This window comes from Balaenoptera acutorostrata, chromosome X (genome assembly GCF_949987535.1).
Source record: "Balaenoptera acutorostrata chromosome X, mBalAcu1.1, whole genome shotgun sequence".
In the NCBI taxonomy this organism is placed as follows: domain Eukaryota; kingdom Metazoa; phylum Chordata; class Mammalia; order Artiodactyla; family Balaenopteridae; genus Balaenoptera; species Balaenoptera acutorostrata.
In genome coordinates this window covers 112,385,407-112,404,371 of record NC_080085.1, presented here as the reverse complement: position 1 = coordinate 112,404,371, position 18,965 = coordinate 112,385,407, and the positions used below count along the sequence as shown (strand labels likewise).

Sequence of the window (18,965 nt, the reverse complement as noted above, 5' to 3'; positions counted from 1 at the left end):
CTTGTGGTTATGACAAGGGGAAGCAGCGTTGGGCGGCAGTAGGAACCGGGGCGATTAGAGCCCTGAGGCAGAGTTGGCCACCTTCACAGATGGCAGCAGGAATGGATGCAGGGTGACTGTACATCTCAGGGAAGGCCAGTGCAGAATATATCAAGAGCCTAAGAAGTGGACACCTTCTCCCCACCACTGCTATTTCAGTCTTACATAAACTCTGGAGTTCAAAGTCAACGTGAGGGTCATGAAGGAGGGAGGGAGGGTACTCCTAAATCTGACCGAGTTTAAATATGAAATGACACACACACAAAAACAACATCGAATTGACTGAGTTTACATGGATGAGTCTAGATTGTTTTCTGCTCTCAGGAAGAATGGTGCCTGTAGAAAGAAATTAAGTCCCGATATAGTCAGTGTAAACTCCATGACGGTGTCTGTCTTGCTATGGCTGTATACCTAGCACCTAGCACAGAAGTTATTCAGTATAGGTATCTCTTGCAGAAAATAATGTATGATTCAGAATTTCCTAAATTTTCTAACATCGAAGGATGCTAAGCAGCAAAACAAGTTGGGAAATGCTGCTCTCATCAATTTGACTAATTTCTTCATCACATGCGATTCATTCTTCCTTATGTCTCATTAAAGCTGTCTTTCCCCCAAACCTACTTTGCAGCTGTACCTGCTGGAATCGTCACTATTTTTCAATGCTCACCTCAAATAATCCTTCTTCTTTGAAGCTTTCCTCCTGTTACCTCTCAGCTGGAAAAGAATGCTCCTTCTGAACAACAGTGGTTCTCTCTCTGTACCTCTTACAGAATGTCTTGGAATTTCTCAAGGTCTGTTTTGTATCATATTGTTACAGAACAAATAAGCACACAGTGAGCTAGCACACGATGAGCTCTGATCATTCTTTCATTCTTTTTTTTTAAAATTAATTAATTAATTAATTTTTAATTATCCCGTTGCGGAGCACAGGCTCCAGACGCGCAGGCTCAGTAGTTGTGGCTCACGGGCCTAGTTGCTCCGCGGCATGTGGGATCTTCCCAGACCAGGGCTCGAACCCGTGTCCCCTACACTAGCAGGCAGATTCTCAACCACTGCGCCACCAGGGAAGCCCCATTTTTCATTCTTATCTTCACTCCCCCACCATCTCCTCAGTGCTTTACAGTTATACTTTTTAAAGTAAATGTTTATAAAGCATTTATATTTTCCTATAGTATGTCTATTTTTTTCCTGCTTTTAATGTGCATAAAATACGTATGTATAGTTTAACAAATTACTACCAAGTGAATGCCCATGTAACCTCTAGCCAGGTCAAGAAACCAAACATTGTTAGCATTTTGGAAGACACCTCCAAACCAGGTGCCTCTCTCTCTGACCACCCCTTCTTCCACCACCCAGAATTAAATCAGTGTTGGTGTTGAGCCAGCATACTCTCATGAGGTATAAAAGCTTCTATCCGATTGGATTTGAGTCATACCAGTTATTAAAATTTTTGAAGATCATACTGGACGTTACTATCTTGACTTCTGTGGTAATCATTTATTTACTTTTCTTTATAGTTTTGTCAATTATGAATGCAGCCATAAATACTTCTGCCTATTTTTGAACTTTTAATGGATGGCATCATATAGTAGGCACTCTTTTATATCTTGCTTATTTCTCTCAATATTGTGTCATGCATGTAGATATATATTGCTGCCATTTTCATTGATGTATAATATTTCATCATGTGAATACATCACATTCATTCCCCCGCTGATGGACATTTGGGTGGTTTCCAGCATTTGGCTATTATAAACAAAAGTTGCTATGAATATTCTTGTACATAGATTTTGGTGTACATAAGAATGATTTTCTCTAGGGTATATTATCCTAGTGGAATTACTGGGTCAAAGGTGTCATAGGTTGGGCTCTCCAGAAGCAAAACCTGAGATGGGGTATTGAGTACAAGATGTTTATTAGGACCAACACCCATGAAAGAAAGGCAGAGGAAGGAGGGTTGGGCCGAGGGAGAAGGTGAACTGTGACACAAGTCTGACAAAGCTTGAGCCAACTTGGTGTGGAGCTTCAGAACAAGTAGTGCCCATCAGTGTGCTCTGTGTCAGGCCTGGCTCATTGACACTCCTGCCTTGCTCATTCATCTTAGGAAGAGCATGACCCTGGGCAAAGCAACTCTCTGCAGCTAAGGCAGACCTTCAAGGAGCTGGCAGCTGGAAGCTATCTGTTGATGGCATTCCCCATATCTGCACAGAATGTCCTTTCTTGAAGGAGAATCTGGGTGGCACATCTCCATTTCTCTACCATGATAAGGTACATGTGTGTTCAGCGCTGGTAAATAATGCCAAACTGGTTTCCAAAGTGGTTATACAATTTACACTCTCACCCGCACTACATGAGAGTCCCCATTGCTTCTCATCCCAACTCTTGGTATTGTTAATCTTTAAAAAATTTTAGCCATTGTAGTGGATGTGTAGCAGTATCTTATTGTGGTTTTAATTTGCATTTCCCTGATTACTATCAAGGTTAAACACCTACTCACATGTTTATTGCTTTGTTATGCCTCTTTTTTCCACTTGTGTTTGTTTTATCTTCCTTAGATAATGAGTTCTCTTTCTGGTAGGGTTCAGCAAACACAGCTTGATGCCCATTTTTGTATGACCTCGACCTAAGAATTGTTTTTATATTTTTTAATTGTTGAAAAAGTCAAAAAAGGAATAATATGTCATCACATGAAATTCAAATTTCAGTGTCCATAAATAAAGTTTTATTGGACCCCAGCCATGCTCACGATTTACCTATTGTCTATGGCTGCTTTCATGCTATAGCAGCAGAGTTTAATGATTATAACAAAGACCTTTTGGCCCACAAAGCCTGAAATATTCACTATCTGGTCCTTTACAGAAAAAGTTTGCTGAGCTCTGTTCTAGGTCACTGGTTCTAAAGTGTGGTCCCTGTACCAGCAGCATCAGCATCACCTGGGAACTTGTTAGAAAGGCAAATTCCTAGCCACACCCCAAACCTATCGATTCTGAAAGTCTGGGAGTGGGTCCAGCCATCTGTGTTCAACAAGCCCTCCAGGTGATGCTGGTGTGTTAATGTTTGAGACCACTGGTCTAGGCTCTAGACAAGCCTAATCCATTTTCTCTGCAAGTCATCATAGTCCTTGATGTACTGTTTAACACAGAGTGGGTAAGCTGTAAAAGAGCCTTGAAAAGTGTTCTATAAATATATTATTATGAATATGAAATCTGTCCAAAATGGACACCTAGGGCAAAATTAAAAGAGGAAAAGTGGGAGAAACCACAGAGGGCAGCATAACACCTGAAGGGTGTATGTGGAGGGTGGAAGACACAATGCCACTGGGGAGCCAGCCCCTGGACCCCCTTCCCTCCACCTCATTTCATGTAGCCTTTAAGCAAAGATGAATCAGATATGGTCCCTGTCCTCAAGGAGGTCATATTCTAAGCAGGGAGGTGTCCTGACCCTCTTCTCCCTCACTTACTGCCTTTTTCATAACTTACCTTCGAGGAAGTGTAATTGCACCAAATTGCTGACCCTAATAAATGATAACGAACGGAGAAAATCACTTGGCAAACAAGAATTCTGCCTTATCCCCAATTTAGTTTAGGACTTTAGTTCTGGACTTTCTCATATCCTGGCTTTTTCCTTGGCTCAGTCTGAAGCTCAAAGCATCACCCTGCTTTTCTTTTTGTTAACTACCATCCATTGAATGCATATTACATGCCAAGACCATACTAAATGTTTTACGTATACTTTTACGTTAAGTCCTCATAAAGCCACTTTGAGTTAGGTATTATATCCATTTTACAGCTGCAAATCTGAGGCTTAGAGAGGTTAAATAATTTGGTAGAATTCGAACTCCAAGTCTTTCCAACTCTAGAGCCCAAGCTGGTAATAATTGGCTATTCTGCCTCTAATAATATTCACCATTTGGTTTTAGCAAATCCAATTCAGATTACTTAGCATGTGTTTCATGTTTTAGGGCTTGCATGGTGTGTGTAGAATTTCAGGGTGGGAAGTATTTTAAAAATCTGGCTATAACTTTTTCCTGAGCTAGGTTTTGTGTGATAACTTTTAGAAGTAAAAAAAATTCTTTTACATGCAACTTAAAATGATAATGTCAAAAAAACCCACCAAAAAACAGTTCCTTAACCAGGTAACATTAATGTAAACAGCACAGTAATTTATATTTCTTCTGTTACATTACACATGAAATAACTGCATTGTCTCTTCAGTATGAAATAGTTCCTTTTTTTGACTTACCCTGTCTACTAGCTCCTACTCCTTCTGTTAGGGATTATTTCAACCTGTCCAGTTTTGAGCAATATTTTTTGATTCACTTGTGAAAATGTTATTTTTATCTGTATTTTTAATTGAAGTATAATTGATTTACAATATTGTGTTAGTTTCAGGTGTACAGCAAAGTGATTCGGTTTTATATATATATATATATGTTATTTATTATATGAGCATGAATACCTTCATGGAGGAAAATTAGGATTAGAAAAGCAAAAATAAGAAAAAAGTCACACATAATCCCACCACCTTGCTGTAACTACTGTTAACATTTAGAGTGGAACCTTCCAGACTTTTCCTTTGTGGAAATCTACTTATGTAAATAATTTCTTTCTTTTTGCAAAAGTGGGATCACTCTGTTTTCTTGCTTGCCTTTTTTTTTCACTGAGCAATATATTAGAAGCATATTTCCATGTCATCAAATATATATTACATAATTGTTCATAATGACCGCTTAGTATTCCATTTATGAATGTACTATACAATATTCTGCCAAACACTTCTTCTTGGACATCTAAGTTGTTAGGTTTTCCCCCCTCCCTGACCTCTAACTGTCCTGAGTCCATTCCCGTTCCAAGAATTTACTTTGGGTACATGCAAGAATCCCAAGTTATTCTCCAGCTTCCACTTTACAACAACTTTTACGTGGAGCTAAAGAAATTATCTGGCTGTATATAAAACCAGAGCCTTAAGAGTGACAGTTTCTTCTAATAAACCCAGAGTGAACACCATGGAGACAATCGGCAGAAATATTTTTCAGTCATTTTCTCAACATAATTTCTACTGTCAAGGAGGAAGCCTTGTGAAGACCAGAGTAGTTAATAAAGGTGAGGTTTGGAGCCAGACAGTCTGGGATTTGAATCTGGCTTCTGTCATTCACCCGCTGTGGGACCTTAGATGAGTTGTTTAGCCTCTCTAAGCCTCTGTTTTCTGATCTGTAAAATAGGGATAATAATATTCATTTCATAAAATTACCAGGAGGATTAGCAATATCATATGTAAAGAAACTAGCACAGTGCCTGATACAATAGTGGGTACTCAAGAAATGGTAGACATATACTAGCTATTACCATCCCATCACCTTTTCCTTAACATACAGAGGATCGAGGAAACAGCACATTTTCAAAAATGTCACTATCGGGACTTCCCTGGTGGTGCAGTGGTTAAGAATCCGCCTGCCAATGCAGGGGACATGGATTCGAGCCCTGGTCCAGGAAGATCCCACATGTCATGGAGCAACTAAGCCCGTGAGCCACAACTACTGCAGCCCATGCGCCTAGAGCCGGTGCTCTGCAACAAGAGAAGCCACCGCAATGAGAAGTACGGGCACCACAACAAAGAGTAGCCCCCGCTCGCCACAACTAGAGAAAGCCCGTGTGCAGCAACGAAGACCCAATGCAGCCAAAAATAAATAAATAAAATAAATTTGTTAAAAAAAATTCTAAAACCAAAGTGTGCATGCATCACAAAATTTGTTTAAAAAAATGCCACTATCATAAATGCCTTTGACAAGAATGGTGAAGAAGCTCACTGATATGAACAGAATGGTCACTAGAGTGGTAAGCAAGATACTGTCACCAGAATCCTTTGTACCAGCTTCTGAAGAACACTGATCAGTGGGATCACAATGTGGTTTTTTGTCGTACTGTGGTTTCAGTGATAAATTTCAGATACTGGATAGAGAAGGAACGCCCTTGACCTTGCCTTTATGAACGCCCTTGACCTTGCCTTTATGAACTTTATAAAAGTATTTAATACCACCACTGGACATGCATTCTGGTATCTACTAAACAAGTTTGGCTATGTGAAAATGACTATTGGATAACTTCTACAATATTCACAATCTGCCAAATGGACGTATTGTCCTGTCCTATAGACTAGGATTTGTTTTGAGGTTCCCAAATATGACCCCATGGTTCTCTATAAAAAAAAATTTGCTTTGTTCTCCAACCTCAACGTTGCAGAGCAATTCAAGACCATTTCAAATGAAGAGACATAATTCGGGAAAGTAGTAGCAGACAGGGCAAGGTGTTGAGTAGGATCAGAAATGAGGTGACTCTTGCAGAACAAAGTCTACAGATCATGAATTTTAGGCAGATTTGCAAATAAGGATAGCACATGCTCTGTAAATAGCAGTTGTTGCCACAAGCCAAAGGGCAATATTTACATGAATCCAGTGGCAAGGTCTATGGACCAAGCATTGACCTTTCCAGCCAAACTTATACTTGGTAGCACTTTCAGCCGCATCATCTTGAAAAGGAAGATACGTTATATACATACAAGAAAAATTGCCAATGTATCCCCCAAATTAATTTCTAAATTCTTTTTTTGGAACTTGGAACACATGTTCCCACAGAAAAGGTGTTATGAAAGGATGTGAGTTTCCCAGATTTCCTCACAAAAGTGCATTTAGCCCATGATGTAAGTGAAATACCATACATTGGCAATGAGAAATACAATAGGATAAAGTACCCTTGCAGGCAGGAACACATCAATACACAACGAATATTTCTTGAGTCTTTCTCCTTTGAAGCCCCAGGCAATGAAAGGGGACTTCTATCCTCCCATAGCTGCAGTTTGGTAATAAAGAACTCTTCCATTGCCCTCATCTGGAAGGGTCCTTCTCAAGTCAGGTGGATGCATGCATTGCAGCGTCCTTCTCTTTCAGCGCTTCTTGAACTTTCCCACCAGACAACTCTGAATGACTGAGGAGACTGAACAGTTAGTGGGGAAGGGGTAGGATATCCAACTGGAAGTCTCAAGCTTTTATTTGGAGATACTTCAAACTCTGCAGTTCATTCCTTAACACATCTACACATTTTAATTTAAAAAAAATCGTGTTTCAAATGACCTCTTAAGTGACTTAATTCCATTCCACTTTTGGACTAAAGTTGACGCTTCAGAAATATGAACTATTTTTAATACTGAGACTCCGTATACCTGTTGGATAGTACACATGTGTACTTCAGGGTGAGAAACGTGGGCACTGGGGGCAAAATCTAAAGTAAATGCGAAGAATATAATGAAAGTAAAATCAGAGCAAAGCTAGAACCACCAGCCTCTCCTTTCCTCTCAGTGGCACACTCCTTCAATCTCCTGTCTTGCTCTTTGCCTCTTTTTCTCTGTTCAAAACCAGTCCCTGGACAGGATCTCACACTCATTCACACTAAGGTGTAAATGATCAAAAACAGCTAAAATCTCACAAGGTTTTTGCACATTAAGGAGTCATAGCTTTAAAACAAAAGGGAATTTAGGGTATTATCCCCAGGAAAAAGGGATATATTTGGGGGGCAATTGTGTGCCTTCCTGCTCTTTGCAGAAATCACACTTGATTTCAGATTGGGAATTTAGGAAGGTGTGTTAAGGGAAATTAATCATGATTTCTTTCCACTTTGGAAAATACTTGCTTCATTTTGGAAATCGTAGGTTTTGTGATTGTTGTTTGGTATACTGTGTTTTATATGTTTTGCTATCTTTTGTCCCTATTGACTGAAGTTTTAAGACTAAGATGTAAATCTTCCCGTTATTGATCAAACTAACTGGTGGGGAGAAATAGAAACAATAATATTTAATAACTGACATTTGCATACCCTTTACAAAGTGCTTTTATATCTGTGATCATGCATATTATTGGTGTTGAATTACTACTAAATAACAACGGGGATACGAATAAAACACACAAAAAATCACAATAACTCAACCCAATTATTAGTATTAGGCACCTACCATGAGTTGCCCGAGGTTCTGTGGGGACCTTGACCTTGCCCCCCAAGACTTTTAAAATTCAGTGGTAAAGGCAAAAGAAGGGCTCCTGCACGTTGGCCATCTGAGAGGTATCAGACTTGAAAACAGAGCGAATATACGTAAAACCCGGGTCACGCTTTGCCTTGTAAGTGAATGTTTGCAGCTGCAATCTAGAGATTGAAGGAATGCTTGTCCTTCTGCAGAATTCACGAAGGTGGGAAGAGCACCACCAGTCCCCCTTTGGGGACCTGGGAAAGGGAAGTCCCCAGAGGGGTTCTGGGCTTTGCAAATGGTGAGACAGACCTTCTACAGTACAGTTATTAAGCAGAGGAAAAGTTCTTTGTGCAAGAAGGGGAGAGCGCCCCGAGGTACAAAGAGCAGATTTAAGGGGAAGAGGATTCTTTCTGCACACATCTGCGAGGGGAGCTGAGGCTGACTGCTGGGGGCGTGTGGGGAAGGAGATTTTTAGGGGGCCGCGGGCTGTGGGTTCCCGCCTGCACCCCTGTCCGCGCCCCACGCTCAGGCAACAGTTGGTCGTGCGGTGCCGGCCCGGGCTCCGGGTGGGGAGGGGGAGTCTCGCGATCGTTGGGGGGGGGGGTGGAGGAAGAGGGGAGGGTGACGGGGGGAGGCCATGACGTAGGGTGGGTGGACGGAAGTGGGGCAGGGTTGAGGGTTATTTAAAGAAGGGGGGCCCGAGTGAAGGGGTTGGAAGCCAGTGATTCCCCACCCTTGCTCCATCTAGCTCTTTCCAGTGCAGCCACTGCCGCCGCCCAGGAGCCCTCGTCCCCTTGCTCGTCCCCCTCCTCGTTCCCGCTCCAACGCCATGGAGCCGGACACCGCCGCAGTGGCAGCCACCGTGGCAGCCTCTGATGCGACCGCCACGATTGTGGTCATAGAGGACGAGCAGCCGGGGCCGTCCACCTCTAAGGAGGAGGGAGCGGCCGCCGCGGCCACCGAAGCCACCGTGGCCAAGGAGAAGGGCGAGAAGAAGAAGGAGGTAAATAGGAAGGGGGTGTGTGTGCGGTGGACAAATCCTGCGCCGGGCCCCTCCGAGGGGCCCAGACCCTGACCTTTGGGCGCCGACAGGTACCGCGGAGCTCGGCTGGGCTGGGGGCGGCGGGCGCGCGGGGTGGGGGCGGCGGAACAGTCTAGCATTCGCTCCCCTCCCCCTTCCCTTTACGCCTCCTGGAGGCCGGGGGCGGGGCGCGGGCGCGGCGCGGGGCGGCGGGTGCCCGTTATCCCGGGACTTGGGGGCTGGGGAGCCCCTCCACAGCCCCCGGCCCGCCTCGCGTTCCCGGAACTGGGGTAACGGGGTGGGGGATGGGGCCGTGCAGGAAAAAGCCTCCGCCTCTCCCTCTCCTCTCGCTCGCTCCCTCTCCCCCCCCTTCCCGTCGGCCTCTGCCTGGGAAATCTGGGCCCTTCAATCCCACACCGGCGCAAAAGGGGTTTTGCTGGGGGCTTATTTTTTGAAATTTGAATTTCCAGGTGCCGGTGGTTGGAAGGCGGAGGACGATAGGAGAGACTTTTATTTCTTTGATTGGCAATGTCGGCCCCTTGGGTGGCAGGGAAAAAAAAAATCATCCCTTGTTCGTTTGGTCCCCGCCTGCTGAGTTAGGTGGGGGTGTCACCCCGAGAAAATGAGCTCTCAGCGTTGTACCCCCGCCACCTCCCAGTCCAAACCCCAAACTGAGGCACGGTGGACGCTGGCTTAGGAAAATTTCCAACGTGTGCACCCTCACCCTCTCCTGCCCCGCCCCCGACGGTATAGTGTTTCACTCCAGGGCCACCCAAATGGTCCCCCAATCCGGCCCCAAGCCTTCCAGGCTTCCGCCTCCCTTTCCTAGTGGGCGCTGCTGGCTCCTGGACACACGCAGGTTTTTTTAAAAAAATTTTTTTTTAACTCAGCGTCGCCAGGATGAACTGCTGCTAATGTACATAAGGGGACGGCTCTGACACCTATTAAAGCCAGATCCAGAAAAAATATGTATTATCTCCATAAGGCATATTTCATATGGGCCGAGACGTGCAAATAAAACTATGAAACTCGTTGAAAAAATTGAGATAAAAAAATAGGATGGGGCATAAGGATTTTTGATGTATAATAAAATTGTGGAACGGATCGTTTATGGATGGATTTTTTTCCGTTTACCAGTAGACATATCGCAATTAAAAAAAAACGGTAGGTAATTAAAATTATGCTTTAGAGATCTCCAGTGGCTTTGTCTGGATCATTATATGATACTATACGACCAAATGAAAAGCTATTGAGGGAAATTAACACCTTTCGCCGCGAATTAGAGTAATTTTAAATTCAGCAGTTGCTTCAGTGACATATTTTACTGTTACAAGGTTGACTAAACAGAAAGACAATTGTAGTGCTAAGTGAAAACCATAGAAAACATACGCATATTAGGATCTATGTGGCACTTGGATCGGTAAGACAATATCGATGATTAAAGCTGGGCCAAATACCAAGCATCAATATAAATCAATGTTGGGAAATTCAGGAGTGCGTCTAGGTGCCTTTTATTCCCTAGATTGGGTAAATGTAAGTGCTCCGCCGTCTTTTGTATGGCAGTAAAGGTTGTCGAATTTCCAGGGTGTATAAATTTTTTGAATTGTGAAGAGACTGGGAATCAATAAAAAACCTGTATAATCACTGAGAGTTGATGCATATATATTCCTACAACTCTGTGGCCTGATCAGAAATTTCACTAATAGTATCTCATTTGTCCGCTCAGCGTAGGGAAATGAGGTGCTGCCTGGAAGGAACTTTCTGGATATCTGAAGTTTACTAATTTAGTCACTACATCTTTTTAAATTTTTCCTTAAAAATCTGAATAGTACCAAAACATCTACTTAAGTGCTTTCATTTGTACCATTGCTTCAAATAAAGTAAATCGGTACCTCCCCCCAATCTAAATATTTACACACTGCCTTGATGCCTTAAATGGTGTCCTAAAAGTGCAGATTAAATACCTTTTTCTCATGTCCGCCAGTTATTGTACTCTGACAGTGATACAAAGGCATTTGAGACCTAGGAGGTTGTTTCCCCTCAATTAAATAACCACCTCCCAGACACTTCGGTATTGTGTTGACTTTTTCATAATTTTTCAGTCTCCTCCATCAATTGTCAGGCTAACTATCACTTTTTAGACACTTCATCTACTTTCATCAGAAAGAATGGGTTTATGATAAAGGACATGGATGTAACAAAACCTTTCATTTAAAACAATTGTAAAATACAAAAATACAAGGGATCCAGCGGGGAGAGGGAGATAACCTGGACACCAAGCAGAAGGGCTGTTACTGCAATGGAACTTAAGTTTTAGTCCTGGGCTTCTGCCATCCTTTCTTGCTGTTGCCAGTGTGCCTTCTTCTAGTGGTCGTTCCCAAGTCATTTGCTGCTGCTTTTGTTCTCTGTAGAATGGGAAGCCAGATTATCAAACTTGCTGGAACTGCGTATCAAATAAAAGAAAGTAGGCTGTGAATGAGAGCATTTTCGTGATGCATAAAGTAGATGAGAGTGGATTATCTTGTGACATTTAGCTACAGAAGGGTATTTTTGCTTACCTTCTGGTTCTTGAACTTCCTTGGTTTAAGTGACAGTTGGATAACCTAACGCTGTGAAAATTAGAGTTGGTATTTTTGGTAATGAAAATGTCAAGAAAAAGGTCATGGTCTTTAAGACAGGGCATCTTGGTGACCTTGTGCTGCATTCTCATGGCATCTAGACTACCAGATGATAAAATCCATAAGAAATTCATTAGAATATCTTAGTCACCTTTTATCTTTTCTTGTATGAGAGGGTTTATTTGTGAAAACATATACAGACACAAATGGAAAGGTTTAGAAGGTAGGTATTTTAAATTTTGTTGTGGAAGATAGTGCCAATTAAGTAATTACCTACAGCTTTTAATGGCAATGCTGAAGGTTAGGAATTTTAATTAGCATATAATTAAAATTTTATGGTATTCTACCACAAGGTAAGCAAAAAAGTAAAATGTTCTTCTAATGTTAAAGCTTTAATTTTCTATAAGTGAAATTTGTATCCCACATTATTAGATATATACTTGTGTATATGAGGGAAAGTAATTTTGAAACTTGAAAACTAGATTTCATTTAACTTTTCAGGGAATGATAAAGGTGTGGATTTTGTTATCCAGTTTTCCTTGTTGCTTTGAAAATAAAATAGGGTTTCTAGTATATGTGACAGTTTGAAAGTGTGGTATTGAGGGCATTTTAGTAGTTTCTATTCTCATCCATCCAGAATTACATTCAAAACATCCCACATACATACATATGAGATGCTGTAAATCAAGATGGCTGTTATTTGGGCTAAGAATAACTGAACAATATCTGATCAGTGCTCCAAAGGAGAACCCTGACCAGGGTCAGATTCCATAATCTTAGTCTGGATTTCCTCAAAATAGAAATTTTAGTAAATGTTAGAAAACATTTATTAACTACTGGAGCCATGTTTTTCTTATGTTTAAGTTCACATTCTTCTGTTGATTTATGACCTAAGTTTTCAGGAACAGGCTGTCAAAAGCCATGCTCAAATGGACATAATTTCTTTAGTTTTCACAAACAGATTTGTGTTTTGACTTTGCAGTCTGTGTTAAAACTGCAATACTCTCCACTTTGGTACTAATGGGTAGATTTGTGTTTTTATTATTTTATTTCTTGATTTCTTACAGGGAAGGAGGTGTATTCTACATATCTATTTATATTTACAAGTACTAGCTTTGTCTTTATAAAGGATAGGATGTATGAGATAACCCCCTAGATAATTTCAGTATTTTAAAGTAGCTGATTTATATTACTTTTCACTAAATTACAATTTTTTAAAATATCAAAGGTTAATAGTTAATAGCCCTGAGAAAATGCTTCTACAAAATATTCGTGTTTATAAATAGTTTTGAAAGGTTTTCTTTCCAGTAGGAGAAAATTAACATAAACCAAAAGTTTGAAACTGTACTATTTCATTATTTTAAATATAAATGATTGCATTGCAGTACATAAAACAGTTTAAATGTTCTAATTAGAATATAAAACAATATTAAAAAATCATATCTTTTCAGGAACAGAAACCACAGTCTTTTCTTCTGAAAGTTTGGCTTGTTACATAAAGAAGTGTTTCTGAGAATTAATATTTACTTTCCTTGAATTCTTTGGTTTGTGGTTGATAATAGTCTAGATTTTAAATCTCCTATTTGGTGGTTATACACTTTCTTACACTTTAAATTAGACAGTAGGTGAAAAGGCTCATTTTCCCACCTTTTGGTTTTTATTTTAATTAATGTTATTTCTCTGGCTTTCACAATTCTTCGGATTTTTTTTTAATTGGACCTCAGGTGCACAGAACTGGATTAATCATAAGCCCTGTTCATGGCATGCTCTCATCATTGGTCCAGGCATGGCCCATGTTGATTTATTTATTTAGTATTTAATTACTTTTTACTTTCTTCAAATGAGAATGTTGACCTTGCTTTGCAATTTGATGATTTATTTTCTTTGAAATTCTAGAAAAACCTTTCTCCATTTCAACTCAAACTTGCTGCTAAAGCTTCTAAATCTGAAAAGGAAATGGATCCAGAATATGAAGAGAAAATGGTAAATATGTTCTTGGCTAGGATAGTGAATACAGTAGTTGATTTGTATAGAGGACATGTGAAAGATTAAAAAATATATGTGTTTATATAATGAATACAGAATCATAGGTTTTAGAATTGAAAAGTAATTTCATATATCATCCACCATAATAGATTTTTGTTGGATAAATGAATCTCCTCATTTTCGGATGAGGAAGTAGAGTATCAGAGAAATGATACGGAATAGTTGGGGCTGGAAGGCATATCTCTTCACTTTTGTTTCACACTCTTTACCCCATAATAGGGTGTTTTATGCTAGAAATATTTTATCCACGAAGTGAAAATGTAAGTGGCAATATCAATATGGCTGAGAGAAAGCAGGTCACAGAACCAGCCTGGTATTTTCTTCTCCCTCTCTCCTTGCTCTGGATATGTGAATGAATGCTACACATTATGAAACATGTAATATGGTAATACATTTTCCTGAGGGAAGGCTATTTGCCCAATGTATGAAAATATTACATGCTTAAGCAGTATAACCGTAATTACACCCACCTACGGCTTTGCTCTACATTTAATTATTTAATTTTTAGTCACTAAAACCCATATTTTAGCTTTAATTTAAACTAGACTTTTATGCCCTGGGATCATTCAAAACCAGTGAACTTGGTTAACTGAAAAGAGAAATTAATAGGCAGTTAGAACTGATTTTTTTTTTGTCAAGGGGTTGATTTTGAAGTAATATTATAAAAATTAGTAGAGATGAAGTACATTTTTTGGTTGTTCATGGTGATTTTACAGAACTCCATGCCTTAATGTTTAAGGCCACATCTAACGTAGACAGTTAATGTTTTAACAACTCTAAAAACAACATTCCAGTGAGGATAACGTAAAATGGAAAGGTTTTGGCCTCCTTCCAGCTACTGGTCTGAATGTATTTGTCTAATTCTTATATTTATGTTAATGAATTCTTGTAAGATTCTGATGTTATTAATTATGCATCCTTCATTGGTAATCAAATGTTCTCTACCCTGTGGTCAGAAAGTGACTGGGAATTAAAAAATCACCTTCGTTTTTTTCTTTATCTTGATCTTTTAAGATTTTTTTTAGTGGAAAAAATGTTTTATTGCATTTATTGGTATAAACTATATGACCTTTTAAAATTTATTGGGAAACTATATATCGATTTTTCTTTCTTTCTTTCTTTCTTTCTTTTTTTAATATCTTTATTGGAGTGTAATTGCTTTACAATGGTGTGTTAGTTTCTGCTTTATAACAAAGTGAATCAGCTATACATATACATACATCCCCATATCTCCTCCCTCTTGCGTCTCCCTCCCACCCTCCCTATCCCACCCCTCTAGGTGGTCACAAAGCACCGAGCTGATCTCCCTGTGCTATGCGGCTGCTTCCCACTAGCTCTCTATTTTACATTTGGTCGATTTTTAATTGTTAACATATATCAACTATTTCACTTATATATGTGTGCGTGTATATTTTTTCTCCAAATCCTCACTTTCGGGAGAAACTTTATATACTCTTAGCATAAAACACAATTTTCCAGATCACTATACTTGAAGAGAGAAATGTATTGTACCATGACATTGAAAGTATTTTGAGACAAGATGACACTGTATGCTAAGATTTAAATTGTTTCTAGGTGAAGCTTGAAAATTCTTGGTTGGCTTTCCAAACCATTCAGGATTTGCCTTTTGACCCCAATTCTTTAAGCAGAGTACTTCTTATTGAGGCATTTCTTAAGTCTGTCGGATCACTTGGCTTCTACTCAAACCATCTGAAAATACCATTTTCAAATTCTGCTACTTACTAGCTGTGGGAACTTGGGCAAGTTACTTACCCTCTCTGTGCCTCAGTTTTATCATCAGTAAAATGGGGATAATACTAGTACTTACCTCATAGGTTTATTAAGAGAATTAAATGGGTTAGTATGTTTAAAGTGCTTAGAACATAGTACAAATTAAGTGCAATATAAGTATTTGTTAAATTTTGAATGAACACAAAAGGAAATCATTACTTTTTCTTTTGTCTTGTAAATTAGAAAGCAGATCGAGCAAAGAGATTTGAATTTTTACTGAAGCAGACAGAACTTTTTGCACATTTCATTCAACCTTCAGCACAGAAATCTCCAACATCTCCTCTGAACATGAAATTGGGACGCCCTCGAATAAAGAAAGATGACAAGCAGAGCTTAATTTCTGTTGGAGAGTATGTTGGCATCTGTCTCTCTACTTTCTTCCCTCTCTCCTTCCCTCCCTTCCTCCTGCCCCACTTCTACCTCCCTTCATACTTCCCTTCCTTCTTCACTTATTCAGTGTGATTTTATATTCAAAAAATATGGTTATTGTCAGTTTAAGTATGTTTTGGAGGCAACAATATTCCTTATCTCAGTAGAAGTCAATAAGTAAAAATGTAGGCTGGTTCTACCAACTTCTAAGCAAGACTCTAGATAACCCTTCTTTTTTCATAAAAGATATTAACAGTGTATACTGACTTAATTGACACCTTAGCATTTGGGTTGGATATGAAGGTATTTCTTTTTTCATTTCAGCTACCGTCACAGGCGCACAGAACAAGAAGAAGATGAAGAGCTGCTCTCGGAGAGTCGGAAAACATCTAACGTGTGTGTTAGATTTGAGGTGTCACCTTCATGTAAGTACTTCATCATGTTGGTGTTTTTTGTTTTCAGTTTAGTTTTAGAAAATTTTACTTGGTTGTATTAATGAAATTATGAGAGCCTTGATTTTTTTTTTTCAGATGTGAAAGGAGGACCACTGAGAGATTATCAGATTCGAGGACTGAACTGGTTGATCACTTTGTATGAAAATGGAGTCAATGGTATTTTGGCTGATGAAATGGTAAGGAGTTGGTAGCTAAAACACACATTCTCAGTTATCAGTAATTTTATGTAAATTTGAAATACCTGAGCTGAACTTCCCCCCTGGGGTTTGGAGGCTAATTATTTTATTTAGTTATAACATAAAAGGCATTTGTGAAGTCTAGAATTGTTTCTGTAAGTAACCTCTAGAACATATACTTTCACAGGCCACAAAATTCTTTTTGAAATTTTCTCAGATGGTATAAAAAAAACCTCCTTGTACTTTTGTTGATGTTTGCACTTTGGCCTCCAGGAAGCTCAGAGCCATAGTGAATACCAAAATGGAGCATCTGTGTAACTTTTAATGGTCTGCCCATTGTGTCCTTTGTGCCTTTTCCTATTCTTTAGCTTTTAGTCTTACTTTCCTTGGCCCCTCTTTATTTCTTTTTGACCATTAATTTATGTTCCATGTTTTCATTGTAGGCTACCAGAAATCCTTTTGGGAATGAGGTGGGGATAGAAACCAAACGCTAAATGAATGAATGTATGCATGAGTGAATGTAAATGCCTCCATGTGTGATCAAACAAAGTGTAAGGAACAAAAAAGTGAAGAGCACTGTTGAGTCTTGACAGTAGAGTGCCAGCTGAGAGTCAGGAAATGAGCTAAGGAATGATGGACATACAGTTGTCCCTCCATATCCGAGGGAGATTGGTTCTGTGACTCCCGGGGATACCAAAATCCGTGGAAGCTCAAGTCCTTATATGAAATGGCGTAGTACAGTTGGGTGCTCTGTATCCACGGTTCGCCATCCGCGGATTTTGATCTGTGGTTGGTTGAATACCCGGATGTGAAACCTGTGGATTTTGAGGGCAGACTGTGTAAGAAAATGACCAAAGAGAAAAAGTAAGGCCATTTAAGATGCTAATTCATCAGGTCAGAGGAGTATATGAAGACCTGGTTTGGCATTTTAAGACCAAATGAATAAGGCGGGATTTAAGAGAGGGCAGTGATACTCATATATGTTACTCTGGAGCCATATTTGCAATCACATATCCATATTGGCCACATGACTATTGATGCTCTATAGCTTGTAGTGTAGTAGTCAGTCCCGTAGGTACTCATCCCTGGCTAAGCAACTGTTAGGTGTGTGGCAAGTCCTTTAAATCAAAGGTCCTTATATTTAGTATTCTGGGTTGGAAACTACAGTCAGCTCAGACAGGGAGGAGCTTAGTTAATTGGACAACAGAAAGATCAGGATATATCTCAAGCTCCTCTTGACTGCAGCCTGTCTAAAGATCCTTCATATTGAATTTATGCTGACACCAGCTATGTTTTAATTACTAAAAAGGGGAAAGATACTTTGAGTATAGAAAATTTGGAAAAAAATTGAGAAAAAATTAAAAGTAAGTTATAATTTTGTTACCTCGAAATAACCATAGTTAACGTTTTGGCATATTTCTTTTTAGTCTTTTTCCTCTGGTTGTATTTATTTTGCATAGTTGAGGTCATATTATATATGATTTGGTATTCTGATTTCTTCACATTCATACACATTTTCCACATAATTAAAACATTTTGGTAAAAATAATTGTTAATTACTGCATAATAATTAATCCTAGAGAGGTTCCATAATTTTATTCATTTCCTCCCTTATTGCTAGTCATATGGATTGGTTGATAGTATATATTATAATATGTATATAGTATATGTTGATTGATATATATGTATATATTTGATATATAATAATACTGTTATGAGAACCCTTGTAATTTAGTTTTTCTGCACCTCTCAAATTATTTCCATAGGATTTCTAGAAGTGGACTTACTTGGTTAAGGAGTATAAACATTTTAAGATTTTAATGCATAACATCCATAAAACTCATCTCATAAGTGAAATATCAGATAGGATAAATGCTATAAAAATAGCTTTAAGCTTAGGTTTATAAAAGAAATGTATACCTTGTATAGAGATAAAGCCAGAAACTGTTTCGAAAGGTCATACAGCATAGGACATAGTTCCCTTTCCCATAGGTTAGGTAGTGGATTCATGGGTGTTCAGTATATTATTTTTTTAAAAGTCCACTGGACTAGGTGATCTCTAGGGTCCTTTCTGGCTGCAAAATTCATTTATATTCTGTTCTTTTATGATTCCTTAGGTCTTCAAGGGTGTGAGATGCAAGTATAGAGCTACATGCCCCTTGAAATGCATAGTCTGAATATTTCATGTCTGGGCTGTAATAATGTTGGGGTCAATGGGAAAGAAAGAGCTGTATCTAAGCAGGCTGATAAAGGAAATGTGTCTTTGTGAAATACATGAAATTCCTAATTTTGCAAACTAGTAGAAAAAATAATATAGGTTGCTAGCTCCTTTAGGAGTAAAAGTCTCCTAAATAGAAAATTGCTTTGTTGAGCAACTTTGTAACTGCAAGTTCTTAGCTTCTTTTTGTGCTCAGGGTAAGTATTGAATTGGAATGGT

At 39.3% G+C, this 18,965-nt stretch overlaps 1 protein-coding gene across 5 annotated transcripts in view; it reads left to right on the top strand.

The window, feature by feature from the left end:
- The first annotated feature begins 8,698 nt into the window (after positions 1-8,698).
- SMARCA1 (SWI/SNF related, matrix associated, actin dependent regulator of chromatin, subfamily a, member 1) overlaps positions 8,699-18,965 on the top strand; it is a 69,325-nt gene continuing 59,058 nt past the window's right edge. For 4 of the 5 annotated variants that reach the window (XM_057538676.1, XM_057538671.1, XM_057538673.1 and 1 more), the window contains exons 1-5: positions 8,699-9,055; positions 13,588-13,674; positions 15,712-15,878; positions 16,222-16,322; positions 16,428-16,528. In XM_057538676.1, coding sequence (XP_057394659.1) covers positions 8,882-9,055; positions 13,588-13,674; positions 15,712-15,878; positions 16,222-16,322; positions 16,428-16,528 — 630 coding nt within the window. In that variant the 5' untranslated portion in view covers positions 8,699-8,881. The remainder of the gene's footprint in view (positions 9,056-13,587; positions 13,675-15,711; positions 15,879-16,221; positions 16,323-16,427; positions 16,529-18,965) is intronic. The other variant, XM_057538672.1, reaches the window with a different exon arrangement.